Source organism: Trichomycterus rosablanca, chromosome 15 (assembly GCF_030014385.1).
Source record: "Trichomycterus rosablanca isolate fTriRos1 chromosome 15, fTriRos1.hap1, whole genome shotgun sequence".
In the NCBI taxonomy this organism is placed as follows: domain Eukaryota; kingdom Metazoa; phylum Chordata; class Actinopteri; order Siluriformes; family Trichomycteridae; genus Trichomycterus; species Trichomycterus rosablanca.
This window is the reverse complement of record NC_086002.1, coordinates 12,284,692-12,306,852: the sequence shown is the minus strand read 5'-3', so window position 1 is coordinate 12,306,852 and position 22,161 is coordinate 12,284,692. Positions and strand designations below refer to the sequence as shown.

The 22,161-nt window shown below is 40.3% G+C and overlaps 1 protein-coding gene across 6 annotated transcripts in view; it reads right to left on the bottom strand.

The window, feature by feature from the left end:
- Positions 1-22,161, bottom strand: part of rims1b (regulating synaptic membrane exocytosis 1b) — a 105,069-nt gene that overhangs the window by 39,441 nt on the left and 43,467 nt on the right. For all 6 annotated transcript variants that reach the window (XM_063010514.1, XM_063010517.1, XM_063010516.1 and 3 more), the window contains 10 exons: positions 15,731-16,005; positions 12,186-13,060; positions 7,172-7,212; positions 6,332-6,442; positions 4,508-4,607; positions 3,576-3,699; positions 3,277-3,323; positions 3,010-3,128; positions 529-659; positions 149-320 (listed from right to left, as the gene is read on the bottom strand). In XM_063010514.1, coding sequence (XP_062866584.1) covers positions 149-320; positions 529-659; positions 3,010-3,128; positions 3,277-3,323; positions 3,576-3,699; positions 4,508-4,607; positions 6,332-6,442; positions 7,172-7,212; positions 12,186-13,060; positions 15,731-16,005 — 1,995 coding nt within the window. The remainder of the gene's footprint in view (positions 1-148; positions 321-528; positions 660-3,009; positions 3,129-3,276; positions 3,324-3,575; positions 3,700-4,507; positions 4,608-6,331; positions 6,443-7,171; positions 7,213-12,185; positions 13,061-15,730; positions 16,006-22,161) is intronic.

Here is a 22,161-nt window from a genome sequence, read left to right as displayed (position 1 = left end):
TGCCACCCGAGCGCCCCGCATACAGTTGTGTAAAGAGGAAAGGTGTTAAAAATGAACAAATTTGTTTAACTCTAGATTAGTTTCTATTTACTAAAAAAAAAAACTATTTAATCCAGATTTTGCTGATCTCCACCACTCATAAACACACCTCTCCAAGGAAATCACTCTCCTCCTCCTGTGCTCTTGGTTGGTCCCACACGGTGATCTCCAGCATGCGCTCTCTGAAGTCCCTGCGGTGCACATGTGAGTAAAGGAACGTCTGGTTCCACTTGGGATCTAAGCTCTTTTTAATCGTCTTTGTCCTCCTCTTGCTCTTGTCACTAAAAGACATTGACATTAGGATATGTCTTATATTTGTGTATAGGAAAGACTGCAAAGTATGGTGGTGTAAAAATGGACTCTGTAAACTAGAAAAAAACAAGAAACAAAGGTGGCAAGCAACATTTAAACAGTTACCCATGTATCCAGTTTCTTAGTTTAAAGCTGGGTCATTTGTCAGGTAGTGCATGAACAAATACAGATGCTCACCTTCTGTCAGGTAGGAAGTACATCTTGACATATGGGTTACGTGGTCGGCCGTCTAGTTGAGGAGAAACGTCTATGGCTTGTAATACGTTGACGATAAGCTGATGACCCACCTTGTCATACCACAGTTTTACCTGGTTGTGAAAAATATACAGGGTTGTTTAGCATACAAATAAAGTCTACATTCCTCTATAACAGGGTTGCTTAAACCCTGGGTTGTGATCTTTGTGTGGGTCACGAGCCAAAAAAAATACAAATAAAAAAATAATTAAACCAATTTTTACAGACACATACACGAATTGAACTTGTCCACGTACGTCCCCATGTGGAGGCTTTACGTAAACCACAGTGTGAGCAGATTGCCACCATTTTCATTAATTAAATATATTTCGTTTTGTGTTTTGTTTTGAGTGTTTGTGTTGGACAAACAATCATGGACAAAATGTGGGTCACTTCAAAAAAGTTTGAAAAACGCTGCTCTATAAGCATGTCTCAGCAAGGAAGTGATTCTTCCATTGGCTTCAGACATTTACTGTAGTTTATTTTACATAATCCCACTGAAATCCATTGAAAGAAATAATATGTAAATATCTGATTATTACATATATTGGAACCTCCTTCATTAGTGCTATGTCAGTCTGTATTACTACAGCTGATGCAAGTTATCGTTCTATGCCTGATATAACTGTAAAATTATGACATCCACAAATTTCCTAATGCTGTACATTTACATTGTCAGGCATTTAGCAGACGCTTTAATCCAAAGTGACTTACAGTGCCATAACGGTATACTGTCTAAGCAATTGAGAGTTAAATTGAGAGCCTTGCTCAAGGGCTCAACAGTGGCAACCTGGCAATTGTGTGGCTTGAACCAGCGACCTTTTGATTACTAGTCTAGTACCTTAACCACACGCATGTATGCTTCGCAATGTCCTTAAGGTCCATTGCTTGCATTGCTTGTATTCTGTCACTATTGTGGCTTTGGATAAAATGGATCCCCTGCTGATTTTATAAGTTTACCCCCTTACAAAGACTTGAACAGTCTATAATTTTTATGGAAGGTTTATTTTAACAGAGAGAGACAGAATATATTAAAAAAAAACATTAAATAAAAGTTATAAATTCATTTGTATTTAATTAAGGGAAATAAGTATTTGATCCCCTACCAACCAGCAAGAATTCTGACCATTGACAAGATCATTGACAAGCTCCTCCGGTGTAATTCTGGACTGACCTCACCTTTCTCAGAATCATTCTTACCCCACCAGGTGAGATCTTGCATGGAGCTCCAGAGCGAGGGCGATTGACTGTGATCTTGTATTTCTTCCATTTTCGAATTATCGCACCAACAGTGGTCTCTTTCTCACCAAGCTTCTTGCTGATGGTCTTGTAGCCCATTCCAGCCTTGTGCAGGTCTACAATCTTGTCCCTGACGTCCTTTGATAGCTCTTTGGTCTTGCCCATGGTGGTCGAGAGATTTGAACGGAAGAAACTGATTCTGTGACAGGTGTCTTTTATACAGGGACAGGACTAATTTGTGTGCCTCATGGGCACATAACCGGTCTGTGGGGGTCAGAATTCTTGCTGGTTGGTAGGGGATCAAATACTTATTTCCCTTAATTAAATACAAATTAATTTATAACTTTTATTTAATGTTTTTTTTCTGGATTTTGTGTCTCTCTCTGTTAAAATAAACCTTCTATAAAATTATAGACTGTTCAAGTCTTTGTAAGGGGGTAAACTTACAAAATCAGCAGGGGATCACATACTTATTTCCCCCACTGTAAATGAAATTAAATGTACTGTCTGTACAATGACTTATGTTCCTAGTACTTTTTAGTCTTATGATTTGTCTTTCTGTCTGACTTTCCTACAATTAGCTTGTACTTGTTTCTGTCCAGCTGGTAAAAACATTTTTCATTTGTGTCCCTGTTGGCTCATTTGTCAGCTCCATGCTCAGTCTATTCTTTTTTTTTCAATTTTTATCCCCCAGTCTAGTCGTGTCCAATTACCCTGATTGCGTCCTCTATACTGATTCGACCCTTCTGAGGACGCCTCTCAACTGACATGCGCCACCTCCGGTACGCACAGTCAGTACAGATACTGCATTTTTCACCTGCATGAGTCGAGTTCGAATACTTGACAGGCACTGTGGTCGGAGGGCCACACCCCCATCAGCATTATTCCTCAGTCGCACCAGTTATGAGGACCTATGATCGACTTTCTTACCCTCTAACCCTGAACAACAGCCAATCGTTGTTCGTACTGACGCCCAGCATAGTCGGAAAGGCAGAGCTGAGGTTCGATACGATGCATTCGAAACCCCAACTCTGGTGAGCTAGCGTACTTTACCGCTGCGCCACCTGAGCGGCATGCCCAGTCTATTCTTGCTTGCTAGTCTACTTGTAGTTTGGAGAGAAGAAGGAAAAGGTAAATCTCTTTGTGTTGTATAATACAAGCATACATGCGTGTGCTGACACTTACAGAAAGCTGGCCTGGTAGATCCTGAGGGATGTCTCTTAAGATTCCTGGACTTGTGGGAGACATTACCGATATAGAGGGACGATCCACCTTGTGAGACTCATCTATTGAACTGGAACCAGCTATATTGGCAAAAGACAAAGAATGTTAAATGCTTTGTTAATTATTAATATAAACAAGTGCATGTCACTTAAAGTGTTGGTATAAAGTGTTGCAGAACAGGCTTGGATGTTACGTGGGATGAATAGAAAGATTAAAGATTCAGCTTACTTGATTCCAGAGGAGGGTGTGACCTCTCTGGAAGCCGTGGTGTAGCTCTTTAAAAGACAAACACATGAAAAACTTAATAAACCTAGTAAACATGCAAATACTATGAAATATTAGTGTTAAACACAGTGAATGTTCATTTCTAACAGTGGCATTACTTACTGGGGAGAGAGTAGGAATTGAAGGGTTGAATGGGAGCTTAAGAATGCTAATAAGCTATCAACACCAGAGATAGCTTAATAACTGGGAGTGTTTTACAATTAACAATATCATTTAAAGTGTGTATGTTCCATTGTGCTTACCCAATTGGCCTTGAAACAACTATTTCTACTTGAGGTGCAGACTGTGACTCTAAAATGATGTTATACACCTCCTTCTTGGTTGCTCCAGGCAACGCCTTTCCATTCCACTGCAGCACCTCATCACCTAAAATCAAAATGGACAACATTAACCAGGGGTACCATACATCTACCATCATACAAGGAGGAGTAGAGTTCCTTCTATTTAAACGCAAAATCAACTACACTCTTAGCATGTATGTATAATTATGATTCAGCATCTGAGTTCATACGCATTAAATGTACAGTTCAAGTCATCATGGCTTTATCATAACTGACACTTTTGATCATGTAGTGCATGTTGTTTTACTGTGACTGAATAATTAAACTGAAGTTATTGGTTGCTCAGGTGGAACAGTGGTCTATCACGCTAGTCCACCACGCTGGCTTGACATCACCATCAGCTTAAATACCCCTCACGATTTTTCTTTATGTAATCAGCCACAAACAGACACAAATTTTTGGTGTTTCATCGACTACATCTAAGCATCAGTACCAATTAGCTCTTTTTGGGTTTTCCTACCACCTTGGCAGAAGACCCCTGTTCCATTTATGTTTTCAATGGGTCAGTCATAATCATTCAATCATAATCAAGAAGGTTAACATAACCAATATATATATTTTTTTTTTTCTTTTAATTTCCAATCCATCATAGGTCCTCGGCCACCCCCCTCAGACATAGCCAAGCATGTCTGTATGTAGACGCCCAACCAGTCTATTGCAGTTAAAGTCCTTAAGTGGAAAAACAGTGGAAAAAAACATTGAAATCCCATGGCAGGCATGACATATTTGGTGTCTACAAGTGCATGTAAACTGTATTTTAAATAACACCAGAAATGTAAAAAAAAATGTAACATTTTTAGAAAATTTGCTAATGGTCACCAATTGATGCTCACCTGCACGTAAATGTCCTACAATATCTGCAAGACTTCCTTTCTTTACTTTGGTGATAAAAGCTCCAAGTCTCCCAGAATCGGTCATTTTTCCGCCAACCACCTACAGACAACAAAGCACACCAGCATTTAAAAAAAACTGCACCAACAAATGTCTCACATTTTATATGAAGCAGACGGGTGCTGTACTCAAACAGGGCGTGATGATGAGGTACACATATTTAACCACACTTAAAATTAGGTACAACATAAAATCTGACGACAGGTAAGGGACCCTAGGTTACTCTGTGCAGGATAGCACACACCCACTGACTCATTCAATAATGTGTCATTGTTAAGTTGCCTGGAAACAACTTAGCACTGTATCAATGTGTGTTTTGTTAATGTTTACTTATGTTTTATGTTTATTATGTTTACTCTTCCTTGGATGTAAAAATGGGCTATATTATGTTAATAAACAATAAAACATTTTGTTTCATTTTCATCAACCGCTTTGTCCTGGTCACGATCATGGTGGGTCCGGTTCCATCGGGAAACACTAGAAGCAAGCCAGGAATACCCTAAACATATTGTGAGGTCATGCCCATTCCACAGTTGTTTCTGGCCTTGCTCTACAAGAACTGAGTTTTCTTTGGATTCCCTGAATCTTTTCACAATATCATGCACAGTAGATGGTTCAGACCTAAATTATTTGCAACCGTGCATTAAGAAATATTATTTGTAAGCTAATTGCCAATTTCTTCACAAAGTCTGGCACAAAGTGGTAAGTCATGACTCATGTTTGTTTACATGACTGAGCCTTTGGTGGGTCCTGTTTTTTTATTTAAACATAAAACCCTCACCTGCTATCAATATATCTCCTTTTAATAGAATGTTTTAAAAATGGTGTAGCTTTTTTACTCTAATTTTTGTTTCTGGCTCAATTTTTTTGAGTGTGTTGCAGACATCAAATTCAAATGTGCTCATATAAAATAAATACAAGTTGGTCAGCCAAAACAGTCATTATTTGTATTAATTTTGTCAGTTAAATAAATGTTAATAGAAACAGAGTGTGTATATTTATAAAAGTGTAGGCTGCAAAAATATTTCAGAAAAAAAATCAGAACTGTAAGACACCTAAAGAATGCTTTACATATTGTTATGGGTTTCTGTTTTTTTGTCCATTTACTGGCCTTTTCTAATTGCAGTTCTTTGGTGTACTCTCAGATTTTGTTAATCAGTTATTTAGTATTAATTCTGGATGTCTGGTATTTACCCAGTTTGACCTTTAGCTGTATTTTGGTTTATTTATTAATTTAGCTTTAGTAAGCACTTAATCCTGGCCAGGATTTAATGACAGAGACAAAATCTAGAGAGAATGTCAGTCAAATAAATTGGCAATGTAATTATTATTAATGTGCCTTTAGTACTTGTGTCTGCTAATGTTTCACCTCTGCCCAGAATGTACATGATAAGCCTCCCTAAAGAGACTAGAATTACGTCCAATGTTCTGTTTTTCTTTTCTGACAGGTATTTCTATTACAATATCAGTTCCATTGCAAATACTAGCAATGGGGATTTTTTTTAACAATAAAGATAATGGTGTAATAATGAGCAACAGCACATTAGTGTTGGCAAGCACATCTAAGTGGCTGTGTAGTATTAGGTGAAGAGTGTAGAAAGAAATGTGATTTACAGTAACTGACAGCATTACACAATCAGTGAAGACAAGGGTTACATTAAGCCAGAAGCTTATACTGACACCTGGACCAGTCAAGCACAGTAATTTGAGTGAAGGTGTAATGCTGAGAAATTGACATTGACATGTACAAACGCTGCCAAGCTCACCTTTAGCCCGAGCAGGGAGCCAGCTTCTTGGGGCACAGCTGAACGTTTGCTCAAAGTAATGCGGCCAATCAAATGATCTCCCTCTTTGGACGGCTGCCACGTAACAGGATGCTGAGGGGAAATGGAACAGTGTTTATCAGTCCCATTAATGACTGGTACACTCTCACTGATGCAAAGAACACTTTAAATGTGCATCGTCCTAGACCTAATATATCAGTATCTAAAGTTTGTACAATATGCAAAACACAAGAAAATAAGACTAACGACTGTCATTGATGTCAGAGGATATGAAGGCTGTGAAGTCTGGTATGAATCAATAGAGGAGTTACTATGACTCAGATTGCAGATCATTTTAATACTAGTGATAAGACGAATGTGTCACAACACACAGTGCGTCAAACTCTTCTTTGAATGGAGCTGCACAGCCACAGGCCAGTCAAAGTGTCCATGCTAACTCTGAAAGCACCTACAATGGGCACAGAGGCATCAAAACTGGCCACCAGAATAATGGAAGAAGGTCAGCTGGTGCGATGAATCCTGTCTTCTTCAAGATTATGGTAATGGCCAGGCATGTGTGCATTAATTACCCATGGAAGAAATGGCACCAGGATACACTATAGGCCCATCCATGTGGTTACATACAGAAGTTAAATGTCTGCTGGTAATGTCATGGTACCAGATACTGTGGAGTCCATGTGTTAGTGGGTCAGGTTAAGCAGATGGACATAAAGTTTTGTCTCATTAGAGAATCTCTCTTTATATATAAAAGTATAATAGCTGACACAGTTACAGAATCAGTCTGACAACGTTAACAATAGTGCTTCTTTTTCTACAACTTACATGCCAAATTGTAGGGTCTAGAGGATGACAGTCCCAGTCACCTACAAGAAAAAAAAAACAAGAAAGAGAAAAATATTATGTACCTTTGCAGAAGATGCATCTGCGACATTAATTATTTATTAATTAGTGTAACTAGTTTATCATAAAATATACAGACAGAGGGAGTGTTCGAAAAGCTAGTGAGCTCTCTACATAGACAGCATTTTACATCATCCTACGCGCGCTCCCGAGAAGGAGGCTGTTCGAAATCCTAGATGCCTTAATATGCTGTCTAGTTAGGCATCTTAACACTTCAATGTTATTTTAACTCAAGAACGAGTGAGCATCGGAAGCGTCCTTAGTGATCAAGGCAATCACAGCGTTCAGTGCGGCAGCTCTGCTCTCACAGAAAAATAATAAAAACATGGCTGACGGTGGGAGAAACGAACGGAGTTATTTTCAAACGTAAATAAATTATTATTGATTTTTAATTTGTAGAAACTTGCACAGGTGTTTTTATTTGCAAGTTCGGGCTTGTCAGCAAATGTAACCGTTTAAATGTAACTGTAGGGCAGTGATAGCTCAGTGGTTAAGGTACTGGACTAGTAATCAAAAGGTTGCCGGTTCAAGCCCCACCACCGCCAAGTTGCCACTGTTGGGCCCCTGAGCAAGGCCCTTAACCCTCAATTGCTCAAAACTGTGTTCAGTCATAACTGTAAGTCGCTTTGGATAAAAGCGTCTGCTAAATGCTGAAAATGTAAATGTAAATGTAAATGTTTCGGTACATGAAGGGAGATGTTAGTTGACATGCTAGCGCGCTGTGCCACCCCATCCCATTGGTTTGAATGGCAAGATGCTAAATGCGAAACCCGATGGAATCGCTGTCTAAGTAGCGCGTTCGAATAACCTGCCTTATAAGTCATTGACTTATTAGAATCCTCTCTGCTGAGGCAGCTGTGTAGGCAGTAAGACAGCAAGGCAGCTCACTAGGTTTTCGAACACACCGAGAGTAATTACTTTGGATTTTAAGTTGGATTTTTTTAACATCATGTTTTACACACTTTGGATGCATTCATGACAGGACAGGAAATTACTCGTAACACACAATTCATCAGCTCACAGGTTTAATGACAAATAAAGTCATTGACAATTTTGTATCTCCAATTCCCCTCACTTGCATGTATTTTGACTGTGGGAGGAAACTGGAGCTCCCGGAGGAAACCCACGCTGAAAAAGTGCAAACTCTACACAGAAAGGACACAGACCGCTCCACCTAGGGATCGAACCCAGGACCTTTTTGCTATGAGGAGACAGTGCTACCCACTTAGCCACCGTGCCGCCCTACAGCTAGAGTAAAAGAACACATCAGTATGTGCTATAAGAAGGTGAATCTGGTATTTTTACTGTTTACTGACAAAATCATCATGTAGCGCTAAAGAAACACTCAAGCAAAAACTCGTGCAAACATGTTTCCCCTTCTTCTTTTAGCTGCTCCGTGTCCTGAATATCCTCCTCTGGCACACCAATCACCTACATGTTCTGCCTCACCGCATCTGTAAACCTCTTCTTTGGCCTTCCTATCCTCCTTTTGCCTGGCGGCTCCATCCTCAGCACCCTTCTCCTGATGTAACTCTCATTCTTTGTCTCTTCTCTGTCATGTTGCACATTTTGTTTCCCTATCTCTACTTTAAACTGCTTCTATTTGAATTTTTAATAAAAAAAAAAAAAATTCTACCCTTTTTACATAAAATAATTCTATTGTGTAGTAATATATATACTGTATATATGTATATATATACATATATATATATATATATATATATATATACTGTATATACTGTATATATATCATATAAACATATTCTTTTTATTGGGAAATGTGTTTTATAAGGAAAGAAAAGCAATTACAGAATTTACTTTGTAACGAAGTCCAGTGTCACAATTAATGTTCCAAATATTGTAAACCAAGAGTACAATTCCTGTTACAAACAAAACACACAGCTGAGGTAAATTATTACAAAAAACTAAGACACCAGAATTTTTGACTTTCCCTTATGATTAAATCACCGTTTTATATCTAAAAATTTTTTACAATGTGAATGGGGAGGCTTACTTTCAGATAGAAAGAGAAAGAAGAGGATGGGGAGGTCATTAAAGTCTAAATTGAAAAATTTGGCATGTCAACCAAAATTCTCAGCAACTTTTACAGATGCACAGTCGAAAGTGTCCTTACCAGCTCCATCACAGTCTGGTACGGAAACTGCACTGCAGAGGACAGGAAGGCACTCCAGCTTGTAATAAAAACTGCACAAAGAATTTCTGGAACGTCCTTCCCTGCACTACAGGACATTTATCAGACCAGGGTGGTCAGGAGAGCCCACAACATAATTAAGGACAGCACACACCCCCAAAACTACCTCTTCACTCTTCTGCCATCAGGCAAACGCTGTAGAGGCATTAAGGCCAGAACAACAAGACTGACCAACAGTTTCTACCCACAGGCGGTCAGGCTTGTGAACAAACATGGACTAACACACACACAACCTACTTCATGAACATTAAACTTCATAATACAATGCACAACTGTATATCCAATGACTGCTGCTATGCATATTTGCACCTTAAAACAACTTAAACAACTTAAAAGTTACTTAAAATAACTTAAAATGCTGCTAAATTCTTAAACATTGCACAATTTCTCTGCACCTTAAACAATTGCTGCTATGTGCCTTTTTTACTACCTTAGTTTACTTTTATTTCTATTTTTACTCATTGTACTCAGGTTTATATTTAAAAAGTTTGTTTACTAAGTTTTTTTATTTTTTATTGTGTGTTAGTTTAATTTTTGTTTTTATGTATAATACTTTGACGTTTGGAGGACGAACAAAGTAAGAATTTTATTGTACAGTGTAACTGCTGTTTTTTCTGTGCGCATGACAATAAAACTCTTGAATCTTGAATCTTGAAATGTCTGGTCGCTGGGGTCCTATATAATCTAGCCATTTAGACCAAATCTGATAAAATGTATCCTTCTGAATTCTTAAGTAATAGGTTAGCTTTTCCAAAATAAAAACTTCGTAAACAATGTCGATCCACTCATGTATTTGAGGAGGTTCAGTAGACAACCATTTAGTCTAGTACTAGTAATATTTTTTGTGCAATTCTGTAATTACTAATGTGGTCGAGCAGTCACAAAAGCATTTCACTGCCAGTTGTGTTGTGTATGTGACAAACTTTGATTTGATTCCTCCTCTGCAAATGCCCAAACTATCATAATCACACATTCCTAATTTTGTCTCCAAAACATCCTACCTGCGCTGTCCCTCTAAACATGTTCCCGCGAATTAATATAAACTATAAAACAGATTTACCATGGTTTCAAAACCAGTAAAATTTTTAATTAACAAAGTCAATTAACACTTTCAATAGATGTGGCTAAATATTGATCACCTTGCATATTTTTAAAATGTAAAGCTCTCTTCTACAAGCAAGACACAATCGCTGCCAAAATGCATCCTGACAGTCTACAGTCCTTCTGTGAGAATTTGCTGCAAACAGATTAATCAAAATTAGAGCTTTTAGGTAAGGGGAAAAAACTAAGCTTTGTTGAAGAAGGTTTAGTAAAGAAGATTTGGGGTTGCTTTCCTTCCTCAGGCACTGGTTGCCTAGGATCTAAAGAATGAAGAAGGATACCCTTTTGGAAGGTAGGTCTGACCTTTGAGTTTAAAACACTTAATGGCAGATCTTGTGAGATTACCTTTGACCATAGGTGACAATAAGTGAAAGTGATACAAAACAAAGCCCTCAGAGCAAGTGAAATTAGGTACAGACCTTTTGCAATTTCATCACCATTTATCTATCACTCTGCACCAAGGGAAGAAATCCAGGTGTAGCTCAAGCATATTGGCCTAAAGGCTAACTAAGATCAACAATTAGCAACAATTATTCCATTGGATTTAGGAGTTTGTGTTTGAATGGTTTACAAGCCTGGTGGGTAGCACTGTCGCCTCACAGCAAGAAGGTCCTGGGTTCGATCCCCAGGCGGGGCGGTCCGGGTCCTTTCTGTGCGGAGTGTGCATGTTCTCCCCGTGTCTGCGTGGGTTTCCTCCGGGAGCTCAGGTTTCCTCCCACAGCCCAAAAACATGCAGTCTGGTTAATTGGAGACACTGAATTGCCCTATAAGTGAATGGGTGTGTGTGTGTGTATGTGTGTCTGCCTGCCCTGCGATGGACTGGCGTCGCCTATTGAAAAGCTGGGATAGGCTCCAGCACCCCCCCGTGACCCTAATTGGATAAGCGGTTAAGAAAATGAATGAATGAATGAATGCTTTCTTTCTCGCAGAAGGTCCAGTTTACCCAGAAGCACTTGACACAAGGCAGGCCATTGGATGCAAGGTCATTCTTCTCCTCCAGACATAGCCAATCATGTCTTTGTAGATGCCCAGCCGACTTACAGTATAGCTGAATATCGAAACCGGAACTCAGTAGCGGTGGGCTAATGTAATAGACCGCTGCACCACTCGAGCTCTATATATACTTACAGTAAAAAGACTAAGCAATTGAGAGTTAAGGGCCTTGCTCAAGGAAGGACCAGGAACCTTCTGCTTACCAGTCCCACAATCAGAGAACAAACATGGTCAGAATACAGGTGAAAAAATACTTAGTTAGAAAAATTAGCTGGACTATGTTTAATTTGTATACTTGCAGCACTCTGGTGGCGCAGCACTCTATTATGCTAGCCCACCACTGCTGCAATGCGGCTTTAAACCTCAGTGATGTTAGCGACTGGCTGGGCATCTACACAGACATGACTGATTATGTCTGGGTGTTGGCCGAAGCCATTAGCGCCTTATCCAGGGTTTTCCTGCTTTGCATTTTTTGATGGAACTAAGGCCACTGTGTTCCTGACCAGGATAACATGGTTGATAAAAAATGCATCTCAACTGACCTCTACACAAGCACTTAAATAATGGGTGTCAGTCAGTCAGTTGGGCCGGCATGCTCTACGGTCAAGTCAATCGAAAAAGGCACCCTACCTTTCTCACTGACACTTTCAATTTCCACATCTTCACAGCTGGTGTACTCAGGTGTAGACCCTCCTTCTTCCTCTGAGCTGCTGATCGACATCTGCCTCTTGTTAAGGACTCGCTTAGACCGGTATGCCCGGGGCGGAGGGGGTCGGAGACACTCTGACTGGTCTGAACTGAGAGAGGAATCCTTCCGAAAGCTTTCAGCAGCCTTCTCTCGTTTGGTCTTGTGAAGTAAAGCTGCCGAGCCAGGCGCCAAGTAGCCAGTGGAGCCTTGTCCGTCTCTCAGGTCTAAGGGACCCCCGGGGCTCACATGAGAGCCACTATGACCCTGTTTTTGGAGAGGTCCAGGCCTCCCACCGGTACCACCCCCCACGGTCCTGTCCACAGAGCACGACCGGTGGTTTTCCAAGAGTGCCTTGCGAATCTCGGTGGTCGCTCCCCTCCTGCTCACTCGGTTGCCCAGGGTCTCTCCGCCACCTTGAGCTAGTCCTACCTCGTTGATGGCCATGTCGCTGTGGTGCCGTTCTTGGCGCATTTTGGACACTTTGGCATGCATGCGCATCTCTTGTTCCTCTTTCTGAGGTTTGACAGGGTATCTAGCAAGGTTGGGGTCACTACAGTAACGAGCCTGGTACTCCTCCTCCCGCCGCTGGCGCTCTCGCTCCTCATCTTCCTTTCTCCTTCTCTGGTCAGGATGGACAGGTTCACCGTTAGGGTGCTCGTATTCTTGCGTATGGCCTTTCTGCAGACGCCTGCTGTCCCTCCTTTCACCTGGAATACGTTCTTCTGACGCCTGTAAAGGCTGCCTGCCCGGGCCCACTCTCTTTTCACCTCTGCCAACAACCTTACCATTCTGTTCATGTAGGGACAGAGGCCTTTTCCTGTTGGACAGGGAGAATGATCAGAGGTTGATAGCAGAAAATGAGAGAGCAGCAAATAACTAAGAATAACATATTTATAAAAATCCCTGGCAGCTAGGGTGTCAACCAATACAAATGTTTTGTTTTCATAAAGTATTCGTTCATAAACCTGAGAAAGAATATATGAGAAAAATTCATCTGCTAAAACCGTTTTATTTTAATCACGTGAGGGCAGCAAAGCCACTGTTTCTTTTTTATAGGATTATAAAGGTAGACCACATTCTGAAATAGGTCTTTAAAAAAATTTATGGTATGTACATTTACAAGACACAGTTGTTAGTTGTTTAAAATCATATACAGTGGTACCTTGAAACTCAACGTCAATTGGTTCTGGGAGTGGCGTTGAGTTTAAAAGGCGTTGAGTTTCGAGGTATTTTTTCTCATTAGGATGTATGGGAAACCTGTTAATGCATTCCATGGTCCAGTGGAACTGCATATATTTTAGGCTAATGTAAAATAATGGGGTTGTTTTGACACTTACACACTAAAAATAACACAAATATAAAATAAAAACAGTGAAATGCAATTGAAAACTGTTGCGCAAAGCTTAACGTGACGTACTAAAAGGAGTGAGGAATTTTATTAGTGGAGAGAACTTATGAGCAGTATTAATTAAGAGAATTTAGTGTTTCATATGTGTCATAATTTTAATACATTAAGTCACGTTAAGCTTTTCTTTTTTTTTTAACAATAAGTGCTTTAGACTCTCGGGAAAAAAAGTGATTCTTACAATTTCTCAGCATCCTGAGCTGTAACACAAGTTTAAAAGTGAAACATAAAGAAAATCCAGCTAACATAGATAGATGTGGCGCTTTCAGAGTGGATTTGACAGTTATTTTACACAAATGCAGATTCGTCTTATATTCGCACTTTGATGACGTCTTACTGCACTGCTCAAGCGAAGCGCTGAACAAAGCAGTTTGAATCTGAAATTAAATAAATCAAATTTTAAAAAAGGTGAACACGTTGAGTTTAAGGGTACAAATTTCACGACAAAGGGCGTTGAGTTTCAAAGAGTTTGAGTTTAGGGGACGTTGAGTTACAACGTTTTTCTAACCTTTTTTTATGATCTGAGTCACAAACCAAATTATAAAAGCTTGGGACTGTAGGAAAACAGGTTTGTAAATAAAACAGATTTGCAAATACCTGTAATTAAACTAATTCAACTTATCAGCTTAATTTTTCTGTATTTATAAAGAGTCAATCCAAATTTTAGATGGCTGCAACAAATTAAAAAAAATTGGGACTGGGGTATGTTTACCACTGTGTTACATCACTGTTTCTTGTAACAATGTTCTGTAATCATCCCGGAGTTGTGTACGTGGCTATTTTACCCATCTTAGCTTGTTATAACACTTCAGCTGCTTGCAATCCAGGATCAGCAATATTATTTTTAAAGGAAGACAGGTTTGGACTGCAGGTAGACCAGGCTTACAATTGTAATTGAAATGGACTTTGCACTTTTCAGATTAGCATAATGCTCAGGGAGGTCGTTGGCATTTCTGGATGCTGTTGATGTATGTTTTTTTCGTTTCTCGAAGTAGAGTCTCTTGAGAGCAATCCTGAGCCTACATGATTATATTCAATACAGATGCATGTCAGTGTTTAACGCAGTGTGTCTGAGGAATTGAAATCGACAGACGTTTATTGTTGCAGTTTTCCACTCTGTCCTTTATGAAGAGAAATTTGTAGGAATTATCTAAATCTTTTAATAGTGTTATGGAAGATAGATGGTAAAATTCCTAAATTTATCCCCCAAAATGTACCTTGAGAAATGTTCTTAAAATGATCTTAAAGTTATGTCAGTGTATCTTGTAGCTACAAAGCAAGATGTCCTTATAATAAATATTATACCCAGGTGCCCAGGTGGTGCAGCGTGATATTCCGCTAGCACACCAGCGCTAAGATTCTGAACACATCGGTTCGAGTCTCGGCTCTGCTTCCAGTCGACTGGGCGCCATCTAGCAAGCACAACTGGCAGTGCCTGCACCAGACACAAATTGGCCACCGTGTCTGCTGGGTAGGGGAAATGACCGGACTAAGTGGGTGGCCTGTGTAAGAACCCTGGTTAGTAGATAGAAACGTCTGTGCAGAAGCACGGGCGTAAAGAAGGGGTCCGCTAGGACTGCGCATGCGTCGGAGGGCACGTGAGGAGCAAAAATACTCTCTTCTAACGCAATCAGGGATCCACAGCAGCAGAATTGATTACGCTAAATCGGGAGAAAAAAGGGAGAAAATGCATTAATAAATAGAAAAAAAATGATACAAATAGTATTTGTTCTCTGTTGATTGATCATTTGTCACTATGCATCAAATGCAAGTAGTTTATGAAATAAATAGTATTTAATCGTATTAGATTGAGTTCAATTTATTTATAATTACATTTATAACATTGAAATTTCCCTGACTTTGCAAGATTTCCAGCACTGTAGAAAATCCTGGAACCGACTTTAACTCAGCTCCTTTTTACATTCTCTGTCACCAGGCAACTGTTAGTGCCAAAGGTCAGAAAAATACTAGACATACTGAATACCACACTGTCATGTCTGATCTAATATACTTAAGCTGATCACGGAAATAACACATTTATTCATTTACAGCGACCGCAGAGTGTTTGGCACACAGACATACTTCTCTCGTGGTGGTTCGCTCCGGGCGCGTGAGGCTGGCATGGTGTCCGCTCCCTTGGCTCTGTCAGTGGGTGGCTGGGTGTCGTTAGCGTTTGCGAGGATCGCTCCCGATGGTGCCTGTGACCTGGAGCGCAACTTTCCGTCTTTGTCAGTCTCAGGGACGGCCACGGGAGCACCAGCGCTCAGTGGCCTGCCTCTTGGTCCTGATGAGAACCATTCTCCAGACTTGGTGAGAATCTCCTGCTGCTTTCTGCACAGGTTGCATACCCACATCACCTATCGAAAGAGACGGAATAGGTGAAGCTAAAAAGATGCAGGTAGCATGGGTGAATCTAACGGTTTCTTTAAATGCCTTTGTGACTTTGATATAATAAAGAACAGACAGAATGTTTTTCAAAAGTAACTTAATTCTGTAATATAAAAGTTGTCTAATATTTGATAAGCATTAAAATAGTCATTGTGACGTGCAAAATCTGCAAAACCTAATGAGTCAGTAACTAGTTGCACCACTTTTGACATATATCACAGCCTGCAAACACTTTTTTAGCCAGCTGGGATTCTTTCTATCCTTGTTTTAGAAAATTACACCCCTTGTTCCCTACACAGTGCTTCTAGTTTAGAAATATTTATGAATTAAATTAAAGATTTACCCACATATGTTCAAGGGACTGTGAGAGTCATTCTGACAGGAATGGTAAAGGAATAGACCACTGAAGTCGTGTCGTCATTTTGTAGGCCACGCCATGTTGTTATGCCCATATTTGGTAACCCGGGTCTAAGAGAAATTTTGAATGGGAAATATAAATGGAGATTTCGCAAATTGCCTCTCTCGCATCCTGTAGTCATAAAAAATTTTCCAAAGCTGTTACGTTTTGTTTTATGGAGATTCTTCTGTCTATTATCACTGGATCCTCTGAATTATTAAGTCGTTAAAGAGTCAAAATATGAATATTGCGACATGTAAGCTAATGCTACTGCGCACTGAATTGACGTCACTAAACTGGAAGCCTCTTAATTTTTTCTTTTTTTTTCTTTTATAAGCCTCTTAAATAACCGCACGAAGCAGCGTGATTCATCAGTGTAACAGTGGAGTGATATTCACAAGTTTTAGTATATATTTTTAGTAGCTAGCTACATTAAAGTAGAAAGCAAGGATGGTCGGGTGTTACGCCTTTGGTTGTACTCACCAAAAGCGGGCCGCTCTTTCCGTCAATTCGATTGGTGTAGTTCAGTGACGTCTAATTAATGCATTAGCTTTCGTGTAGCATTATTAGTATTACGACCCTTTAACAACCTCGTAATTCAGAGGATCCAGTGATGTACAAGAGAAAAATGCACATAGGACAAAACGTATAGGGTTCTGGACATGTTTATTTAGCACAGGATGCGTTAGAGTCGATTTTTTGAAAACCACGTTCATTTTTCCCACAGGAAATCTGACTTAGACCCGGGTCTCCAAATATGGGCATAACGAGGACTACAGAATGACGCACAACTTCAGTGGTCTATGGTTTGGATCATAGTCCTCTTGTAGAAACTAGCCTAATTGTGTCTGTCTGTCTGTCTGTCTGCAGTAACACTGCAAAATGCAGCTTTTACTTCTGAATTATGTCCTGACAGTCTGGAATGCCACAATGTCAGCGAATAGCATTTGTGTTTTATGTGTTTGTCTTGCGTATGTTAGTAGGATAAGTTTATAAGCATTTTATAATACACAAGACAGCATTACAATATTTGCTGAGGTTTTGCTACCAAAGTGCCAACAGAACTATAAACCCACAGTGTTAAACACACCACTTTATTAGATCAAAAATGTCAATATATATTATTATACTGTATTATATCAATCACGGCACGTGTTAGTGGGTAGGACATATTAGGCAGCAAGTGAACATTTTATCCCCAAAGTTGATGTGTTGATGCAGAATACACAGTGCATCACAGTTTGTTGCATATGGGGCTGCACAGCCGCAGACCAGTCAGGGTGCCCATGCTGACCCCTGTCCACCGCCGAAAGCGCCAACAATGGACACGTGAGCATCGGAACTGGACCACGGAGCAATGGAAGAAGGTGGCCTGGTCTGATGAATCACGTTTTCTTTTACATCACGTGGATGGCCAAATGTGTCACGTGATGCTTACCGGGGGAACACATAGCACCAGGATGCACTATGGGAAGAAGGCAAGCCGGCAGAGGCAGTGTGATGCTTTGGGCAATGTTCCGCAGGGAAACCTTGGGTCCTGCCATCTATGTGGATGTAACTTACCATCTACCCAAGCACTGCTGCAGACCATGTACACCCTTTCATGGAAACAGTATTCCCTGATGGCTGTGGCCTCTTTCGGCAGAATAATGAACGTGAAACGTGACTTCTGTAAGTCGCTCTGGATAAGAGCGTCTGCTAAACGCCGAAAAATGTAAATGTATGTGTAAATAATGCACCCTGCCACAAAGCAAAAATGCTTCAGGAATGGTTTGAGGAGCACAACACTGAGTTTGAGGTGTTGACTTGGCCTCCAAATTCCCCAGATCTCAATCCAATCGAGCATGTGTGGGATGTGCTGGACAAACAAGTCAGATCCATGGAGGCTCCACCTCACAACTTACAGGAGTTAAAGGATCTGCTGCTAACATCTTGGTGCCAGAGACCTTCAGGGTGCTTCTAGTTCATTTACCCACATATGTTCAATACTGTTCAGGAAAGTGGACTGTGAGAGTCATTCTGACATGTAAAGGAATAGTTTGGATCATAGCTCTATTGTAGAAACTAGCCTGATTGTGTCAGCCTGACTGCGTCACAATTGCTTTTAGGATGTGCTGATAATTTTTTAAGGTTTTTTAGACAGATAAAAACGTGTGTGTGATCAGTTAGCTGCTTAAAGCTGCCGGTGGTTGTTTAGTGATACCTCAGGGTTTAAACATTTTAAGAATTTATTACAAATTTATTATCATCACCTGGCTATTCCTGCTGATAAATTCTGGCCTGTCTAATAAGCCCTAATGAGCCAATTAAAACCTACTGAGTGAATTCAGTTTGAAGACTTCTCTTTTCTTAAAACAAATCAACAAATTATGTGGCTTGGCCAGGAATGCCCAAACTTGTGCATTCACTGTACACTACACAATCATAAAGCACACACACGGTAATGTTGCTTGAATTATTTACCCAGATTCACACACATGCTTTCCTTTTTACACTCTAGTGACCATCACATGCAGTTATTACCAGAGCTATCAACCTGATCTTTCTCTTTCTTATCTCTTTTCCCCTTTCTTTTATTCAGATTTAATAGAGCTCTCTGGTAGATCATTTCAAAGATGGATGTCTGATGCTTCTTAAAATACCTTGGCTGCCACATTATTTTTCATCCTGCTGTCTTAGTCCCACTGTCTCCTTTTTTTTAAGACTCATTATTTCTACAGTGAAATTAACGCGCTCACTAGATGAGTATTAGACCTATTATCTAACAGTGAAGACCAAACAGCGGCCGCATATTTTACACTTATGTGGCGAAGCGTAAATGCCCAACCTATTAATCCCAAGACTTCTGAAGTTTCTTTAGTTGTATTAAAAAGCAATAAATGTGTCGCTCAGGTGGTGCAGTGGTAAAAAGCACACGCTGCAACCAGAGCTGGATCTCGAATACATGGTATTGAATCCAGCTCTGCCTTACCGGTTTGAGGCTGAGTGGCAATATGAACAACGATTGGCCTGTTGTTCAGTTGGGGGGCAGGACAAAAAGCCGGATGTGGGTCTCTTTCTGTCAGAATGGTGCAATTACGACCTCTGCTGGCTGATTAGAGGCACCTACACAGAGATGAGGAGGGAGTGCTCTTAGGGTGTGTCTCTCCACATGCAACGCTAGGTGGCACAACACTCGTCAATGTGTAGGTGGCACGATGCATACGGCTTGCTGCTCATACGTCGGAGGGGATGTGGGTTAGCTTCGATCTCCTGGGGTTCGGCATAGGCAGAGAGGAAGCACGATGCAAATTGGACAATTGGACGCGCTAAAGGGGGAGAAAAGGTGGAGAAAAATGCAAAAAAATAAAATTAAATTAAATTAAAAAAAAATATGCTCTCAGTAGTTCGATTTCTATTACAGTACATGATTATTGTTGTCCAGTACATTTACTTGTTCCTTGTCAACATGTCCAATAGTTTTCAAATAACTCGGTATGGGTCTGCAATGAGGCACATGTGCCATGCATTGTTATGTACCCACTGTTGCACATTTTGCAGCCTGTAATTAAAAGTTATTAAATCGGTTCGAAATTCAGCACTGCTGTCCGGCAGGCTGGACGCCTACATGAACAACGATTGGCTGTTGATCATACAGGGTGGGAGCCATACAGGGAACTTCTCATAACTGAGGCAATTACAACCTCTGCTGGCTGATTGATGGCGCCTGCACAGAGTCGAGGGATAATGCGTTGATCAGGGTGTGAATCCGCATATGAATTCGGCTCTTGCAGTCGGCTAATGCACACGTGTCGCTCTCCTCAATCAGGGCAGGGATCGGCTTCAGTAGAAATGGAGCATAATACAATTGGGTCATTGGATACGCTAAAAGTCGAGAGAAAAGGGAAGAAATTGCAGAAACAAAAATATTTTTAAAAAATACTAAAAAACGTATTAAATAAGATCATACAAATTAGTCTGTAGTTAAGAAAATCCAAAAGCTGAAGCAGTCTAACCACTGGGAGATGCACTTGTCAATGCACTCTCAGTGCTGGTCTCAAGAGTGGACAAGAATAGGAGAAGGGGGAAGGGCATACTCCCATAAAAACTGTGCCTGGTCTGGTATTCAGACCAGATCCACTGTTGTGCTGTCTAAATATGAGAGAAGCTAAAAGTGTGTATCTAAACATATTCTAATATACACAAGTTAAGAGTTTAGCATGTGTGTAACTACACTTACTGCAAACATTTGCTTCATCCCTACTATAAACCACCGAGATGCTGATCAAACTTGCCATGACAAACTAGAGAAAAACACTCACACTCAGTTTATCCTACATTTTATACGAGATCAAAGATTTCAATATATATTGCAGATTTTCCCATTTAAAAAATCAGGAATGATAGAAGTTGTTGGTGAAAATATGCCAAGTATGATACAAAATCACTTTCTTTTCCTCTTTTCCTCGGCCTTTGTCCCGTTCGGCTGCGGGGTCGGCTCTTCAGCGGATCATGGTCCGCGCATCGATTTGGCACAATTTTTACGCCGGATGCCCTTCCTGACACAACCCTCCCTATTTTATCTGGGCTTGGGACCGGCACTACAATGCACTGGTTATGATACAAAATCACTGCTACCTGATAATGCATAACCAAAATTCTGTTAATATATTGTGATATTACTATGATATAGTCCTAATGTTTCATAAGTACAGTCCACTGGATGTTAACCTACATCCAGCCAGTTGCTATGCAGCTACAACAGCCATTTCCAGAGAAGCAAGTGTCATAACAGTCATCTGTGTGCCTAATGCTAAACAAACACAGACAGATTAAAAAAAGCTGGCACTGAAATCTACTGCCAACAAAAATCCAAAAGAAATAACACACCAGGCAGAACACATCTGCTTCGAAACAAGAACATAAATGCTGCAGCAGAGATTTATTTAAGAATCAAATAAGTCAAATGTTTGTTAAATCTATAGCTAGCATTGTTGTTGTTTCATTTTTAATACTTACATGGTGGCACCTGTTAGAGAAAGATACCCTCTTTCAGGGTTAAAAGCATAGTATACAGCTCAGTAGAATTCCAACCATTGAAAGCTGCAAGCAACAAGCGGTAAATATCTAAATGCCGACGCACCACTCACATTTAATTGCTGTCACTAACTCGAACAGTAAAAGAAATGCATCCTGCATTAGGACAGGGTGGAAGCACTAGAGGAGAGAGATATATGGAACATCGTGCGCTTATTGGATCCAGTTGGCCTTGTTTCAGCGTAATCTGAGGTAAATCTGATGTCAAGAGGTCCACAGCTGTCAGTCGACCAGAGAAACTCTCATAGGATGGATTAGCATCTGCCCTAATCCTGCTGCCTAGCAGGATTACACCCACCATTATTCTTACTGTCTGCTAGTCCACCTTAACATACACACATCTAGCATGAAACCACAACAAGGGTCAACATTTTTCTAAAAGGTCCTTATAAAGTAATTATCCAAACAAAGTAAACAAAAAGCATCCTTACACTGTAAAAATTTAAAGAATATATAATTTAAATTTTTTCGGCATTTAGCGGACGCTTTCATCCAAAGCGACTAACAGTTGTGACAGTATACAATCTAAGCAATTGAGGGTTAAGGGCCTTGCTCAAGGGTCCAACAGCTGCAACCTGGCAGAGGTGAGGCTTGAACCGGCAACCTTCTGAATACTAATCCCGTACCTTAACCACTTGGCTACAACTGCCCT